This window comes from Syzygium oleosum, unplaced genomic scaffold, assembly GCF_021117445.2.
Source record: "Syzygium oleosum isolate NSW1041296 unplaced genomic scaffold, Sole_v2.1 Sole_v2.01, whole genome shotgun sequence".
Lineage (NCBI taxonomy): Eukaryota > Viridiplantae > Streptophyta > Magnoliopsida > Myrtales > Myrtaceae > Syzygium > Syzygium oleosum.
Window position 1 is genome coordinate 32,234,855 of NW_026607485.1, and position 17,874 is coordinate 32,252,728.

At 39.0% G+C, this 17,874-nt stretch overlaps 1 protein-coding gene across 1 annotated transcript; it reads left to right on the forward strand.

Moving 5' to 3' along the window:
- The first annotated feature begins 1,682 nt into the window (after positions 1 to 1,682).
- On the forward strand, positions 1,683 to 2,449 carry LOC115682590 (uncharacterized). The gene has a single exon (XM_030606852.2). The coding sequence runs from the start codon at positions 1,753 to 1,755 to the stop codon at positions 2,221 to 2,223; it is 471 nt and encodes a 156-aa protein (XP_030462712.1). The 5' UTR covers positions 1,683 to 1,752; the 3' UTR covers positions 2,224 to 2,449.
- The last annotated feature ends 15,425 nt before the right edge of the window (positions 2,450 to 17,874 follow it).

Consider the following 17,874-nt stretch of genomic DNA (forward strand, 5'->3'; position numbering starts at 1 on the left):
TTTTGTTTTTGTGCCAATTTAGTCCTTCCGGCCAATTTTGACCGGAATTTGCCGACGTGGATGCCTGCCGGCCGGCGACTGGTCACCGACGCCGACGTGGCGCTGACGTGGACAAATTAAATAATATTTTAATATTTTTTTTGAATTTTTATTTTTTTCCTTTTTTTTCTTTTTTTTTTCCACTTTTGTTTTTGGGTTTCTCCTTCCTCTGGCCGGTCGCCGGTCCAGCGACCGGCCAGAGGCCGGCGAGCTCGACCTCGCCGGCCACTAGGGAGGGTGGCCTCGCCCGGCGAGACCGAGCCTCACCTTGGTCGGGCGAGGCTCGACCTCGCCAGATCCGGCGAGGTCAGGCCTCCCCCGACCATGGCGAGGCTCGAGCCCTCGCCGGAGGCCGCGGTGAGGCGAGCCTCGCCATGGTCGGGAGGCCCGACCTCGCCGGATCCGGCGAGGTCGGGCCGCGCCGGTGGCTAGGCGAGGCTCGAGCCCTCGCCGGGAGGCCGCGGCGAGGGCGAGCCTCGCCATGGTCGGGCGAGGCCCGCCCTCGCCGGATCTGGCGAGGTCGAGCCTTGCCGGCGAGGGCTCGAGCCTCGCCATGGTCGGGCGAGGCCGCCCTCTCCAATGGCCGGCGAGGTCGAGCTCGCCGGCCTCTGGCCTATGGCCGGTCGCCGGACCGGCGACCGACCAGAGGAAGGAGAAACCCAAAAAAAAAGTGGAAAAAAAAAAGAAAAAAAAGGAAAAAAATAAAAATTCAAAAAAATATTAAAATATTATTTAATTTGTCCACGTCAACGCCACGTCGGCGCCGGTGACCGGTCGCCGGCCGGCAGGCGTCCACGTCGGCAAATTCCGGTCAAAATTGGCCGGAAGGACTAAATTGGCACAAAAACAAAAGGTTTAGGACTGAATTGGCACCAATTTAAAAGGTTTATGACTAAATTGACACCAAAAAAAGGTTTAGGACTAAATTGACACCAATGCAAAAGGTTTAGGATTGAATTGGTACCAAAAAAAGGTTTATGACTAAATTGGCACTAATGCAAAAGGTTTATGACTTTTATGGCACTTTCCCTGATGATCCATGGTAGATTGGTGCTTATTGCCTGTCCGATGTGCTTACTGTATGAGCACCCAAAATTCTTTTGAAAACCATGAAACGAGGTCAACCAAGAACGGTCGTTGTCATATGACATGCCCTTGAGAATATTCATAAACTACAAAAAAAAAAATTTCTTCACCACAATCAAAAGGTCAAAACAAGCAGTGTCCAGTTTTAGTTGGTGGAGATGTTACCATGGAATATTAAAATTGTCAAAGTCGGCACCAACGCTTTTTCGTTCCGGTCTTTATAAACGATAGAAGTAGTAAAGTGTAAAAGAACAACATTAACATATGAGAGAGAGAGAGAGAGAGAGAGAGAGAGAGAGAGAGAGAGATCTTCTAAATTAGAAGAAATAAATATATTGCTCTTGCAATAACATGGACATAATATATACTAATGATGCACTTTGAGTGATCTTATTGCAATAATCGCCATCCACGAAGAAGCACCACAATGAGGTCCACATACATAGTTTAATATGGAATTGATCAGTGGGTTAAGATTCTCATAAAGTCACTCTCTCAAGCCTATAAATAGAAATGCAGAGTTCAAGTGCTTCTCATTCAGTTGACTATATTCCTTCTTACCTAATTCTTCTCGTCGCTCACTTCAAAGTAGAAAAATCAAACTTCCTTTTCCACACTTCTCTGGCTATGGCTGATCTCCAAGTCATATCGAAATTCGTGATCATCTTCACCTTCATCGCGTTCCATGCAATTCTAACTTCCGAGGGGAGGTCAATAAACTCAGCATGGAAGGATGAACTCCGTTCAATAAACAACAAAAACCAAATGCAAGAACAAGCATCGCAATTTATCACTCCAAGTCAGTCTCCTAAGAATGATGATCGTTCTGATGTGGGGAAGAAAACGGTTCCTTCACCTACAGCACATGATCAGGCGGTTGATTCGGGCAAGTCAGAGGCAGTGTACAAGGATGATTTGCGCCCCACAAACCCCAGGAACAGCCCCAGAGTGGGCCATTCTTTTGTTGGCTTAAAGAATGAAGCTGTTCGACCGAAAGCTCTGAGCGGCAATGAGGAAAGGCTAACTGTTACGGGGACACCAGACGACTTCCAATCCACTAGACCGGGTCACAGCCCCGGTGTTGGCCATGTTTTTTAAAGCAAGAATGAGGAACCAAAAGCCTAAATACTTCAAAATAAAAAGTTGAAGCTGTGTTGTGTTGTGTAAGTCCTGTCAATTCTGGTTCAGTTAGGTCTCATGTCCCAAAATGTTATTCTTCAGTTTCTCTGGAAATGGTTCTGCTCGGTGTGTATAAAATTATCTGTCAATTTGGCATTGAGATATGTAATCATTAAATAATATTCATCAGCTATCATATGCGTTGAATGTTGTATGGTATTCCAGTTTTCTGCTGTACTACTATCTTCTCAATCTCCCCAATATTATGTTATGTTGGCGCCAGGAAAAGTACCAGGACAGAAGTTTTTTGTGTTATATTCAGATTTTAAATGGGAAATGAACACATGAATGCTAGGTAGAGAAACTTTAAAATTTTAATATGTAAACGACATGACTACTTTAAAAAATTTTAATATGTTTCTATAAAAAACTTCAGCTAATACATTGGAACCGGCCAACAATATCTATGACTTATTCTTTGAGGATTCTCTTTGCATATAACCAGTTCCCTACATATGAAAAATAGGACATGAATGTATCCAAATCAAGTTGGTGATAATACACAGGAAAACAAACAGAATAGTAATAGCAGCGAAAAAATTAAAGGAAATTACCAAAAAAGTAGAGGAAGTGCATTATTTGAACTTCTGAGTGATGCTTTGACAGGGAAATTATCAAAAAAGTAATAAATATATTGCACTTGTACTAATTCACTCCTAAATCTTTTAATTTGGCCAATTAGGTCTTAAAACATTTTGACTATTGGCCAATTTAGTCCTAAACCTTTCAATTGTGCCAATTGAGTTCTAAACCTTTTAAAAATTTGTCAATTTAGTTTTCCGGCTAATTTTGGCCAGAAATCGCTGTCATGGAGGATTTTTGTAATTTATTTTAACAATTTTCTGAATTTTTTTCCTTTTTATTTTCTTTCCTTTTTTCCTTCCTTTCTCTTTTTTCCTTTTTCCTTATTTCCCTCCTACGGTCTCCAGCCTCGGCCATGGGCGAGCATCAGGACGTGTATTTTTAAAAAGTTTTATATTGTGACCCTAGCCATCGAGGTGCATGTGTATATATTATGGTTTTGGTGATTGGCTAATGGGAAACATATAAAACATATATATTTTGATGTGAACTTTTGCTACCAAATTGTTTAGTGCAGTTGTTTTCTGGCATGTATGATCCCCTAGTTGAGTTGTTGAATTACTTGCTCAGTGGATGATCCGCTTACTTAGCAGTAAGGCCAACCCACTTACAATTTGTAGATTTTGAGTACTTTGAAATCGTGGAGTTTGCGATATTAAAGTGCAGCGAACGCGTGTTTTTTTTTTTTTTTACCTTAATTGAATATTTGGAGTGCATATTTTCATAGAAGTAGTTCTTAGGCTTCATGTTAGGAGAATTGTAACAATTCAATCCGATGAGGTCATGAGGTGATCGCTCAAGTGACAGAGTTCGAACAAGGATCGGCTCTTAATAGGCTTCTAGGATGGCGAAACGGCATGGATGAATTGAATTGACGTCGAGCTTTCTGGAGTCAACTCGCAAGAGGAGCCTTTTGATATAACGGCAAAGTTTAGCATTGTAACGTCAATGTTTAGCATGCTCAGGTGAAAGAACTATCAGCATGAGTGATCTCTTGAGAAAGTACTTGGTAGTACATCAAAGGACAAAACTGTGAGGCTAAGTATGGAATAAGTCAAAGCAAACAATATCTCGAATAAGTTAACTTAGAAGTGTCACAAAAATAGTCCTTGGAATTTTGAGGATCTAAGGACAATTAGATAATTGTGGTATAGTCGTAATAATTTGTGATTTACCAGACCTTGTAATTTCTTGTTATAGCCTTTATTCCACGACACGAGAAATAAGATGAATAAGAATCAATAGGGACAAAGAATTGTTCAATGGAGCATGAAGAATTGAAACTTTTATACTGATACCATATTACAAAGTTTGAGATAAGGTTTTTTGAACTTCAATTTGGTGATGAAGAGACAACATAAATATAAGGTCATTATGGACCCTGATTGTATGAACAACTTATGATATATTAAAATAATGCATAAATTCTCTTACTAATTTCCTGTTCTATATTGTGGATTTGTCTTCTTAACCGGTGTATAAAGGAAACTAGTTAGAACTTCGATTTGGTAATGGAGAGACTACATAAATATAAGGTCATTATGGACCCTGATCGTATGAACAACTTATGATATGCATAAATTCTCCCACTAATTTTCTATTCTATATTGCGAATTTGTCTTCTTAACCAATATATTAGGGAAACTAGTTAGAACTACTAAATATAGTAAAACCCCATATTAAAACATTTTGAAAATTCAACAAGAATATATTTCAAGAAAGCATTAGATTGAAATATGAATGTTTCTATTTACAAAACAAAATTAATTACTCTTAAAAAAGTATTTAGATGCGCTGTTTAATATTTACCTTTAAAAGAATAAGGTTTCCACTTTTCCTTTATTGTGACTATAATGATTTGCCACTTCTCAAGGCCTTGAACACTCAACAAGAAGAAATAGAACAATCCATGGTCCTTACAGCCCTATAAATACCCATGAAGATCTTGGAATTAGGGCATCCGGCTCATCCGTCCCCTCTCTCTCTCTCTCTCTCTCTCTCTCTCTCTCTCTCTCTCTCTCTCTCTCTCTCTCTCTCTCTCTCTCTCTCTCTCTCTCTCTCTCTCTCAATGGCCCATAAGCTATTCTTTATCTGCCTTCTGGTGTTATTATTTCTGACCCAGGAAATTCAACCTATTGTAGGAAGGCAAATGAAAAAAACAAGCCGAAACATGTCTGAAAAGCTCCAACCTAGTACCAACGAGATGGTTCGACTAAGCATCAGAAAAACCTTGGAGAACAACAGCATCAATTTGCATGGCGGCCACCTAAACAACTCCGACATGGAAAGTGTTGACTCGCCACTCACCATGCCTTCAATTGGAGAAGGGGATGAGTCACAAGACTCGGAGCCATCGCCTCCGAGCCGTCTAGGTGGCTTTAGGCCCACGTCTCCGGGTCACAACCCGAGCATAGGACATGCGGTTCATAACTAGGGTTTGTTAAGTTCCGTGTAACTCATGGTTCATTACTCACCAAATGATCCTCGTGTGCTATGTATCACACACACCCACGCAAGTGTGTTTTAGTATATTTGATGTTCAAGCATATATGTTCTACCTATAGCTAAAGTAAAGAGTGTCAACAATAGTACATGTACATGAAATATGCATTGTAATAAAAACAATGGGAAAATTACCAAAAAAGTCCTCAACCTTTTGCAGTTGTGCCAATTCAGTCATAAATCTTTTTTTTTTGCCAATTCAGTCCTAAACCTTTTGCAAACCAGCCAATTCAGTCCTTTTGACCGGCCGGCGCTGACGCTGGCAATATTTTAATATTTTTTTATTATTTTCAAATTTTTTTCCTTTTTTCATTTTTTTTTCTTTTCCTTCTCCCCCCTGGCTGGACAGGCCAGGGGGGAGGCTCGCCGGCGAGGGCCCAGCTCCGGTGAGGCGGAGCTCGCCATGGCTGGGCAAGCTCCGCCCTCGCCCAGATCTAGCGAGGCGGAGCTCGCCTTGGCTGGACGAGCTCCGCCTCGCCGAAGCTGGGCGAGCTCGCCATGGCTGGGCGAGCTCCGCCCTCGCCCAGCTCCGGCAAGGCGGAGCTCGCCTTGGCTGGGCGAGCTCCGCCCTCGCCCAGATCTAGCGAGGCGGAGCTCGCCCTGCCATGGCGAGCTCCGCCTCGCCGGAGCTGGGCGAGCTCGCCTAGCGGCGGCGAGGGCCTAGCTCGCCTCGCCGGAGCTGGGCCCTCGCCGGCGAGCCTCCCCCCTGGCCGGACAGGCCAGGGGGGAGAAGGAAAAGAAAAAAAAAAGAAAAAAGGAAAAAAAATTCGAAAATAAAAAAAAATATTAAAATATTGCCACGTGGACGCCGGCCGGCGGCCCGTCAGCCGGCCGGCGGCCACGTCAGCGCCGGCCGGCCAAAAGGACTAAATTGGCTGGTTTGCAAAAAGTTTAGGACTGAATTGGTAAAAAAAAAGGTTTATGACTGAATTGGCACAACTGCAAAAGGTTGAGGACTTTTTTGGTAATTTTCCCTAAAAACAATGCAACTGGTCGTAGTTCTTTGGTTACCAATAACGCTTCTGTTATGAAATACTTTTCCGGGTTTGGCCTTTTTGCTTCATGGTAATTGAGGAGTCGCTCGCACACTTACTTGAGCAGTGCTGATTTTGATTAGTAGAAAATGGTAGATGCATTGCAAACAAGAGATATACTCTAGCCACAACCGCGACTTGTAATTAAGCAAGCTGAGCTATCAGTGAGAGGACCAAAGCTTGACAAGGAGAAACCATCTCCTATAGATACATTGCTAATCTGATGAAAAAGTTTATTACAATAAAATCTGATGGAAAAAATTCAATATTGGCTTTTTAAGAAGGGGTTATCAAATTTATGAGAAGAATCAAATGTGTGAATTTGAACGTTAAAATATCTAAATTTCTTAAATTGGGTTGCATCCAATACACTGTGTATCTTGGGAAACCTAATGAATTACTAGATATTTATGGCACACGTACATGACATATAACATGATAATTTCATTTATGACATGTCTTTCTTTGATACTTTACTTTTATATGTATAATATTGCGGAGAAAAAGAATGAACCAAATGTTCGAGCAGACTAGAGTGAATTTTGCAACCCTCTTGCGGTCCATCATATTGAGTTCAACATGAACTGAGAAAGCCTTCTGTTCGGCCAAACATGTAAGAAAGCTTAATTGAACCAGAATGAAGTATGTTTAAGTTAATCTCCTTGAGTTGTTGGGTTGAGCTCACTTCACTATTGCATTTACACTGAACCGAGGTAAATGTTGTCCTCATTTCATGCATGTCAATGTATGTCCTTTTTTATTCGATCAAGTACCATTTTGTTGCCCCGACATGATTTTGCTTTCAATCGGGCCATTTTGTTACGTTTTCGACTAGAAGCACATTGAGAAGTTAACCACGGCTTTGCAGTTTATTTTTCTTTTATCACCATGATCTCCATTTAAATGCGCGATGCATTTCAGCGGCTTAAACTAATTGAATTATATCAAGCGAAGATACAGTAAAAGAAAACGTAAATTGCAGTAAAAATCATAATTGAAAACAAAGATGTCTGATATGTCGTCTGTGTGTCTTTCCATTCTGCTACAACTTATAAGTATGTACAAATATCTGCTTACTCACAATACACTTAGAAATTTTAAAAAAATCAATAACTGCTCCCGCCTTTGCATAATCTTCACATTTTGGCTTTGACTTCAAATTTCACACTGATTATGTTGCTGCTGACTTATACTCTGCTCACTAGGCTAAGTATATGATCCAATCCGAACCATTGACACCCCATTACGTTGCTGCCAACAATGCTATCATCTCCAGGCTTACAACTTTACTCCTTCAGTTCTTCTTGAGAAACCATGATAGACGCTAATGGACTTTTTGCCCCCAAAGTATTAGCTAAATGCATGAAATTATTACTAATCGAATGTTACTTGAAACTCTTCACGACAAGTTAAGTCAATCACAATGCACAAAATCGATAAAAGGTCTTGGAAAACCTCATATACAAAAGATGAAATTTATATGTTTTTTATATTACAATTTAATTTTCTAGCATTAACATCTCAGGGTTGAAATAGTTGGTATAGTTGATTAGACATGAAAAGAGTTTTAGCACTGAAGTTGAAGGTCAACAACTTAAATCATGATCAGGAATACCTGCATGGGGTAAAGGTCTGAATTTATCTGGCTCATGAAATTTTGCAAAGTATTCATAGATTTTTATATAGTTGGGTACAAAAAAAAAAGCGATTATCATGCTTTTGCCATTCTTAGTTTCAGCTGGTCCCGGGAGTACTACACGTTGGAAAATCGGTCAACGATTCATAGATTCTCTAGGAAATTCTATCTTGAATAGCCAGAAGGTCACCATCAAACCAGTCCTTGACGACTCTATTATAGTTTAATTAATTTCACCGAAATTCCATGCGCACTAGAGTCTAGAATGACAAATCAACAAATTCAAATTGTTTTTTGTCACCAATTTGTGGAATATAAAATGTTAGTGACCGGCGGTCGGGAGGCTTCCGCCGATGGAGGAGCCAACCACGCAATGTTCTTTAGTGAGATTCTTTAGTATTTAAATATAAAAAATCAAATTTGCTTTATGGACAAATGGAGCTCCATTTAGATCGGAGGGTCGGTAGGAACAATAGAATGCCAATTTGGAGGCTCATCATCTGGTCCATTTCACTAGTTGTGAAGGACTAAACAAAATAACAACTTTGATTTTTGGGACAAAGAGGAGTGGTGGGGCTTCCGTTTGGACAGTTTGACGGCTGTGGTGCATTTGACCCTCGATCTTTTCCTTTTCTTGGAGATTTGCTGTGCATACCTAGATTTTGCAAGATGATTGTGGAAGGTGCTTCAATGATACTATTTTGGCAACCTTTTCTCATATTTTTGGGATATGTTTCTGAAGAAAGTTGCTCCTTTGAAATGCAAGAGTTCGACTTCTAAGTTGCTTTCGATTATAGCATTTAACTTTAAGGTCATTTTGGTACATAGAACGGAGGCCATAAAGGAATCACAATGTCGAACCCATCCTTTTCTCACATTTGGTGAACATATTCTCAAATTTACCACAACTTGAGGTAAAAGCAATACGGGTATATCATGTTTTGGATAAATATGGCATGAATGTATTAGTCTGGAATTTTTTGTGATACAAAAATTAGTATGAAGTAACTATGATATGAGTGTTCCGGTACGAGACATACAATTTTTTCTCAAATTGTATCTTTACCCTTTTTTTCTCTTTTATACTTCTTTTTTATGGAGTTCCAAAAATGTAATGCTTAAGTATATGGAACACAAAATACACTCAAAACTTGATTGACATAATTTAAAAAAAACTAATATAAATAATGTAATCAACGTTTTATTGAAGAAAAATATAAACATTTTGAAGTGTTATGATTAGTAGAATTTGATTTGAGGGTACCTACCAATTAAATCTCAAACATTATAGCTTTTGTTAGTGAAATTCCAAACCCGTTTTACAACTTGAAATTCAATTACACCCGTACAAAAGTTGTGCAGTTGGGGATTGATTTAATCTGACTCATTGCTATCCCTGACATGACTTGACAAGCTATATCGTACCTTTTAGAGAAAAAAAAAAAGCTATATCATACCTGTTAAAGGTATTGAATCAGTTTCATTAAAACTCAATTTGTTTTGTGAATAATAAATAATTTGAAAATATTTTTTTAAAAAATAATTATTTATATCGTTTGAAATTATTTTGTTCGTTCTTATAAGCAATATCAGTGATTATTTTAAAAAAATATTTTTCAAATTTTTTATTTTTCGTAAAACAAACGCAGCCTAAATATCATGCCCTCATTTTCTTTTACTTTTCAACTAATATTTTGATAGAGTAACCCGATTAAATCAACTTTGAAATATGGAGATCTCACTGAAAGTTTTGTGGGATTAATTTTTCCTTTAACCATCAAAGTGTCATACCTTTGTGCAGAAATTCGAGTCCCCGACATAAGTCAAAATTTGTTTTTCTCTCGTTTCACTTCATTAAAAGCATGATCTTTTCTATTGAGTATGTCTCAAGATTTGGCCAACGACTCAAGTGAGGATCGAAGCACAGAGATGGATGCACATGAGGTGGAGTTTAGAAAGGTGTCCGTTTGGAGACAGAGCACTCAGGGATGAAGGCTCGAGCTGTGTGGAGAATGCCCAGGCGAAGGGCCGGGCACCCGAGTTCAGAACAATTTGTAGCGAGTTACCAAGTTTGTATCATTTACTGTGGCGAATTAGGTGCTACATTTGCGATGATCAATATGCATGAATACATGAGGAATATATGAAGAAGAAAAGAAATGGTAAATAAGCCTAATTACATCGTTGTTCTTGGTTCCTCAACGACAGGGCTAGAAGATGCATGGGACTAGGTCAAGCTTCGTGCAATCTACCAAAGAGCTAAGTTGGCGAAGAACAGCAAGAATGTCATAACTTTTATGCGGCGCTCACTTGAGTGTCATAATTCTTTTTTTCACTCAATTAAGTGCCACATCGAAGTAAAATCAATCATTTGAATGTCATTTCCAATAAATCATCCTATGTGGATTTTTTACTTAATTTTCCATTCCCACGATTATTTTTTTAATTTTAAATTTTTTTTCTTTACTATTTTTCTATCCCTGCGAGGGTCACCAGCGACCCTCGCCAGCCACGAAGGTCTCGCCCTAAGCCGATGGGGCCGCAAAGGCCTGGGTGAGGCCATTGTCGGCCGCAGGCAAGGGCCTTTGCACCCTCACTTGTAGTCGGTAGGGCTGCGACGCCTTGCCTAGGGCCATGGCCGCCTTGTCAGCCGCGAGCAAGAGCGCGAAGGCCCTTGCCAGATGTAGATGAGACTACCTCGCCTAGGGCCTTCGCAGCCCCGCCAGCCATGAGCGAGGCAACCCTTGCCCAGTCTAGGCAAAGCCTTTGCGGTCGACAAGGGTAGCCGAAGACCCTTGTCTGCACAAAAAAACACAAAGAAAAAATTTAAAATTTTAAAAAAATAGTCAATGTTAGCACCGACGATGCCACATAGGATAATCATCCACATCGTTCTCATACCAAAAGCTATGAGACCCCCATAAGTTGGTATTAGAGCCCGACGTTCGGTTGACGTTGTCGGGATCACTCTCTCCTCCCTCCATCCTGGTGGCTAGGCGAGTCCCCCAGGGCCCCCAGTGATGAGGATCAGGTATCAGTCACACCAGCAGAGCGTGGTGGAGCAAGAGTCCCACATCACCTAAGCAGGGTGTTCTAGGCTTGAATATAAGCTTCGGGACCCCCCTCCACTATCAGCTATAGGTTAAGTGATCGATTTTTTAAATTTTTGATACTTAAGTGATCGAAAAAAAGTTATGACACTCAAATGAGCGCTATATAAAAGTTATAATATTCATGTTGTTCTTATCTCCAAACTGGTCTATGTACTTGTCAAGTTCAACAAGCTCAACTATCGAATTTCAAGAAAGACGGAATTGTCAAAACGTATGCCCTTGGCATTTGCGGTCAGATACTCCATGCTTGTTTGGAAGCCTTTTAAACATTTTTTGGCCTCTCTCACCAGAGATCCATTCATTGCATGGTAACATAAATTCTCCCGATGGAGTAAAAAAAAAACCCTAATTCTGACCCAGAAATGGCCGAATCCGTCAAGGGAGAGAAGTGAAACATATGATCATTGTACCAAGGTCCACAGAGGATACATGATCTTGAAAAGCAAAAAGGTTGAAGAAGACACTCACTATCTATTGTTGGAGATTTGGTCAAATTCTGGCGGTCACATAAGCCGTTCATTGGATAAAGGTGACTGGTCAGGCAGGTTTTTAGTTGACTATTGCACTAACCCTTTAGTGCCCTTCTACTGTTGCCTATATTTACTTTTATAAAAATTATCCTTAGCTGGATTACATAATCGATTTGTTTTATACATCAAGATGTAAAAGATATGCCGCAAAATTCTCCAATAATTTAAGGACTTTTACAGAAAACATATGTTGCTCAACCCTTTTCACACAGTTCATTTTTATCACCAGGTTGCTTTTGATGGCTAATTGATTACTACTGATAGGAGTACTTATATGTTTTCCGAAATGGTTTGTTTCATGTTATATAATGTGTTATGCGCTCTTATCATTCTTATACACGTGTATCATTTACATACTTTTCTAACAGTCGAACCATTGGTCACGCTCTTGTTTTGACAGGATGAGAGTACAAATCATATTTGGCAAACGGTTTACAGCATATCTCTTGCATTGTCACTTGGCTAGATTTTCCATTTAGTGCCAATACACCAATCTAAAATAGCTCAACTTTATTAAGAAGAATATGCGGATCCATCGAGAAAGTTTCTTAGGAAGTCAGACACTCAAATGGCCACAACATGCACGCATGACTCGAATGGATCTCCTCTACATTAACCCAGACAAGTGCTAATCTTTTTGTATAATGAAATCCTATTAATCCTTTTAAAGAATGAGATTTTCTGCCTCTTTGGCACAACTTCAAGCATATTCTTTCCAAAAGGAGCTATGGCAGCTCATTCAACTGTCTTTGGCAATCATGAAAAGACATACATGACGGTAGAAAAAGATGCCAAATGCTTACAATTAACTAATCGTAATTTATACTTCTTTTCAAAGTGGATGCTTTGTGAGGGACTTTACACTCTCTTGGTGGTTGTTTCCAGATCCTATTTTCAATTTGTTTTCTAGAATCGTTAACAAATGTTAAGTCTTAAAAGTGAAAGCTAAAAGCTAAAGGAGAGGCCATGTGAAAAGGACAAGTAGCTAGTCCTAGGAATGTATTAAAAGTTGCCACCATCTCTCTAACATAGAAACCAACAATTTATACATCATTCTCATCCTTGTTTTAGTATGACACATAGTTCCAATTATATTAACAACTATAGACTTCTAATACTTAATAGTATTACAAAGTGCGCCATCTTTTACAGGTAGAGCTTCTGAACACTCACTTATTAAATAAACTAGATGATTTGAAAATTCTGAACCTCATAAGGCATGTGTTGGACTCAACTAGAGCTATTTCTGATAATTGAAAGTTCTTCCTCTTAAAATAAAGGATTAATATCACCAAAAATCTCAAACTGGTACATTGTGTCACATTTATCCCAAACTAATTTGGGATTGTGTGACAAAAAATTAGTTTACGATAAATGTGGCACGAGTATACCAATTTGAGATTTTTTGTGACGCAAAAATTAGTTTGAGATAAATGGGCACAAGTATACTCGTTTGGGAGTTTTGTAACAAAAAAAAACTGATTTTGGGTAAATCTAGCAATTGATGCATCAGTTTTGGGTTTTTTTTTTATATATGAGCCCTAGAATAAATTATGGCATCAACATATGCTCCAAACTTTAAGAAATTCTTTTAGAATCAGCATGAACACAATTATTAATAAATTAGATTCTTTGAAAGCTTTAAACCTCATAAGGTCAAGATCAAGCATTCAACCTGATTGAAACTAAACTTTCTTAAAAAAGAAAATGCGCACTAGTTCAGTTTTCAAATAAGGCAATATTACATCTTTCAAAATACTAACACTTTTGTAATATGTGTAACCAATATGTTGTAAATTAAAACTTTCCCTACTGATTATGCATAATATGTGCTCTTAAAACACTCTTTAGCATGACTTATATTCTATGAGGTCATTTAGACATCACACTAGCCATCTGGCAATAAGCAAAAGATGAGCCTATATGCCATTTTACAGGTGGTTATATTGTTATTTGTTAGGCCTTGCTAATGTTGGAAAAATCCCTGAAGGATTTTGATGAACTAAACTTAATCCCAATATTTAATGCGTTCATTAAGTGTTGAGGATCATATCCAAATCATGCAGATACTATATAAGTTCTGGTTACACCAACATTTGAGCAAAATTTCACGAAGTCTGAAGATTTGCATACGGAAGGGTCTAAAAGCAAAATCTGGGTTCTGTAAAACAATCAAACTTGATCGTCGGGCACTTTTCATGTATAGATTCATAGACTATTGTAGTTTCTAAATCAAAGACCCAGCTCATAACAATAAAGTATGATATTCCAATATTATTTATGCGAAAAATCATGGACTAATTGATCGAGAAATTGGTGAGATGGCGTGACCAAAATCTGCCATCAATAATAGATAGTTTGCCATCAATAGAAAATTTGATTGACAAGCTAGCTTGAGGGAAGATTCTATACGTGGTTTTAAGGATTTTTCGAGATTTTTTTACAGAGAATAAGATGACATAACGCCTACTTGATTCAAGTGTCATGTTCGAATTGAAGGAAGCTTGGCCAGAAGTCATACAGTCGGAAAAGGTAACAACAGGAGAAATTGAGTATTCTTGAGTTTTTTTTGAGTCCGTCTCTTTTGTAAGCTTGTAATACCCATTTGAGTGGTGATTCTAAGAGTTAGCAAGAGTGACAAACTCATTTGTAAACACACAAAAAAAGTGGTTGTACTTAAAGTGAAGGCATTCGTATAGGTAAGAGATAAAGTGTACAAGTGACTCTTCAAAAACACTTATTAGATGTGTGGTTTTATTGTTTGGGGAGAAGACATTATGTGCTATATGTACAAGGTGTGAGAACGCTATTGGAAGGTTCAATAGTTCCTATAGAAGGAAATCAAGTTCCGTGAGCAATCGGGTTCTACATTTTTAACAGGGCGGTATCTATACTCTTGGCGTAAGTAGTGTTATCCGGCCGATTTGGGTGGTTAGAGCTAAAAGAGAGAAGTGGGCGCACCTAGGCCGAATCTCCATAAATCTTGTTTGCAATTTATCTTTCTCTAAACTCTTTTATTTCTGATGTCTATATTGCTAGTTCATTTTGCGAGTAGAAGTGATAATTTTATTAGGTTGGTTCTAAAAAATTAATATGTATTTTCTTGAAAAATCAATTCACCCTCCTCTTGATTGCTTATTTGGACCTAACAGAGGCATCTTAAAGGCTCTTGTTAAGCATTATAATCTCTATACAACAAAGCAAACTCAGCATCATTTTCTACTTCAAACTTTGCCCAAACATTCTAGTAATATCTGTGAGCGGTAAAGATGAATGATGACCATATCTAGTTAAATAATGGAAAGAATGGTAATCTAAAATGACCCACATAACAATGACATGATTGCATAAATTCATTTCGTCTACTAAGTCAAATTTTTCTTCCTTCTTTTTTTCCTATATTATTGATTTTTATTTTTTTTTGTTTGTCATAGTGACAAGATTCGTATTTCCAAGAAAGTAAAATCGAATGAAATGTGCAGACTTTATATACTTTACGCAAAAAGTCCATCTGCACACATTTCCCAATCGCATTTCCTTTACTTTAAGCAAGCACTTTAAGGAAACAGATTAACATTGTCCGAATGTTCATTACATTTACTCATCAAAGTGGTTCTGACAACGCAGAGAATATTTCCTGTAAGAGGATGGATACATACCATTGTTAACATATATTAATTTCGACAAAATTTTCAAACAGTTGGAATGATGTCCAACGGCGATTCGATTTTAATGGGACGGTGGTGCATGGATTAAATAAGGGGTTCGACAACCATGTGCTTTTGCAACATAAGTTCATTCTCCTTAGCAGAAACCGACCTTCTCAGTTGAAATATCCTTCAAGTATGACTAGAAATGTCCTTCAAGTATGACTAACTTATTAGTGATTACAACTGCAAAAGAAGTTACTCGTGTTTAGAAGAAAGTCAGGTTTACTAAGAATGGTCTACTAAACTGTATACTAAGCAATGTGATAGAGTTTTGTTGGATATTCAATACGACCCACCCATTTGCCTAAATGCTATTTTCACGTCACTTGGTCTACTACTTCAATAAATGAATTTTTGTATGTCGTGCATAATTCTTTATGTTATGAGTTTTGTTAATGTGTACTCCAGGGTCACACCTATTAAGAAATTCGATTAAGTATCCTCAATCGGTCTTTCAAAAGCACTCGCTAAGATGATCCTTATTTTAATAGCAATCAAACAGAAGAATCTCTTATGCCTTTTGGCGGCTAAGCATGCACATTCTAAACCAATTTTAAAAGCTTAAGTATGACAACCATACAGACAGTGAAGGGTCAAACAACAAAGTACAGAGACAGTTGGTATTTCACTTGAATCTGTCCACCAAAGAAAATGGTTTGAGCTTGCACACGAGCCGTCAACATTTTATACTCTTCCCCTCTAAGTGGAGAGTACAGAGAATCCCTAAACGTTTGGTGCCTGTGGATTGTGGTGGGGAAGCCCAATTTTGCTCATTATGGGACATCTATATGCTAAATCCCTTCATCTGTAGATATTATGAGGATGGTTTCTTTAACAAGAAATTCAAAGCACTGAGCAAAACGACCAGGCCAAAAGTGCAATCAAGTCATCTCTGCTACGTTTCGTTTGGGTTGATCTGACGTAACGGTCCAGTCATCGCCGAACATCCTACACATTCAAAAATTTCAAGTTCCATGATTTATCGTTGAGGACTCTTCTCTTGTTTAAGTTAGGTAAAGCATTCGATAGTTGGGCAAGTTAAGAGCAATCTGCAAGATCATTTCAACGTGTGCTTGAACCTGATCTTTCTCACAACCTAAATCCATGGTAGAGTGGTACTTATCCTTAGCTATCTTTAACCTTACTATATAAGCACCCAAAATTCTTTTCGAAACCATGAAACGAGGTCAACCAAGTACCGTCGTTGTCATATTACATGCCCGGCCTATTCAAAACTACAAAAGAGTTTTTCTTCACGACAATCGAAAGGTCAAAGCAACCAGTGGCCAGTTTTAGTTGGAGGGGATTTTACAATGGAATATTAAAATTGTCAAAGTCGGCGGGAGCGCTTTTTACTTCGGGTCTTCATCAATGATAGAAGTGGCAAAGTTTAAAAAGATCAACTTTAACATAAGCACGCACACCACAGAGAGAGAGAGAGAGAGAGAGAGAGAGAGAGATCTTCTAAATTAGAAGAAATAGACATATTGGTCTTGCAATGACAAGGACATATAATATACGAGTGATGCACTTTGAATGATCTTATTGCAATAATCACCATCCACAAAGAAGAAGAACCACAATGAAGTCCACATACACAGGGCCCGTTTTATTCAACTTTGTAAATGAGTCTTGGGAGAATGCAAATACCTTTAGGTTAAAGCCCCTTGGGGAAATGCAAATGGCGTTTGGTAAAAAATCCTTTATGAAGCTACTTTAACCTAAGTAGTGTTTGGCTTTTTTTTTTTTTTTTGCAAAGGGCTTTGGGATTTTCCTTTTTATTAAAAAAAAAAAACTTACCCTTCGCCGAAGCCGGCAAAGGGCTACAACCGCCGGCGAGCCAGATCTGGCGCCGGCGACAGTCACCTGAGGTCGGGCGACCCCCGGCAAGGGTCGCGCAACCCAGGCAACCCTCGCCGAGGTTTGCCCAACCTTTGGTGACAAGGCCTGAGGTTGCACGACCCAGGGGCCATCGCCTGGACTCATGCGATCTCAGGTGACCATCGCCTGGGTCAGGCAACCTCGCCGACCCTTCGCCATTCAGATTCGGTGTCGTCGGCCAGCCAGCCCTTGCCCAAAGAAGATGAACAATAACAACGAGGAGCAAAACCGGAATATTAAAGAATAAGTTAGGGTAGTTTGGGAAGAAAAAAATTGGTTTCAGCATTTGCCAAATGCTGAAAGTCCAAAGCTGGTCTGGACTACCTTTTGAGCTTTGAGTATTCGCAATGCTGACTTTCGGCCAAAAGTCCATTGGGAATGCTTACCAAACGCCCTAGCATTTCCCCAATGGTCTTTTGAAGCCGAAAGCCCTTGGGAATGTTGAACCAAATGGGGCCATAGTGTAATATGTATTTGGTCAGTGGGTTAAGATTCTCAAAAAGTCACTCTCTCAAGCCTACAAATAGCAATGCAGAGTTCAAGTGCTTCTCATTCAGTTGACTATATTCCGCCTTACCTATT

Bases quoted from the DNA above. Each gene is read 5' to 3' on its own strand.
- LOC115682590 (XM_030606852.2), top strand. From the start codon at position 1,753: ATGGCTGATCTCCAAGTCATATCGAAATTCGTGATCATCTTCACCTTC.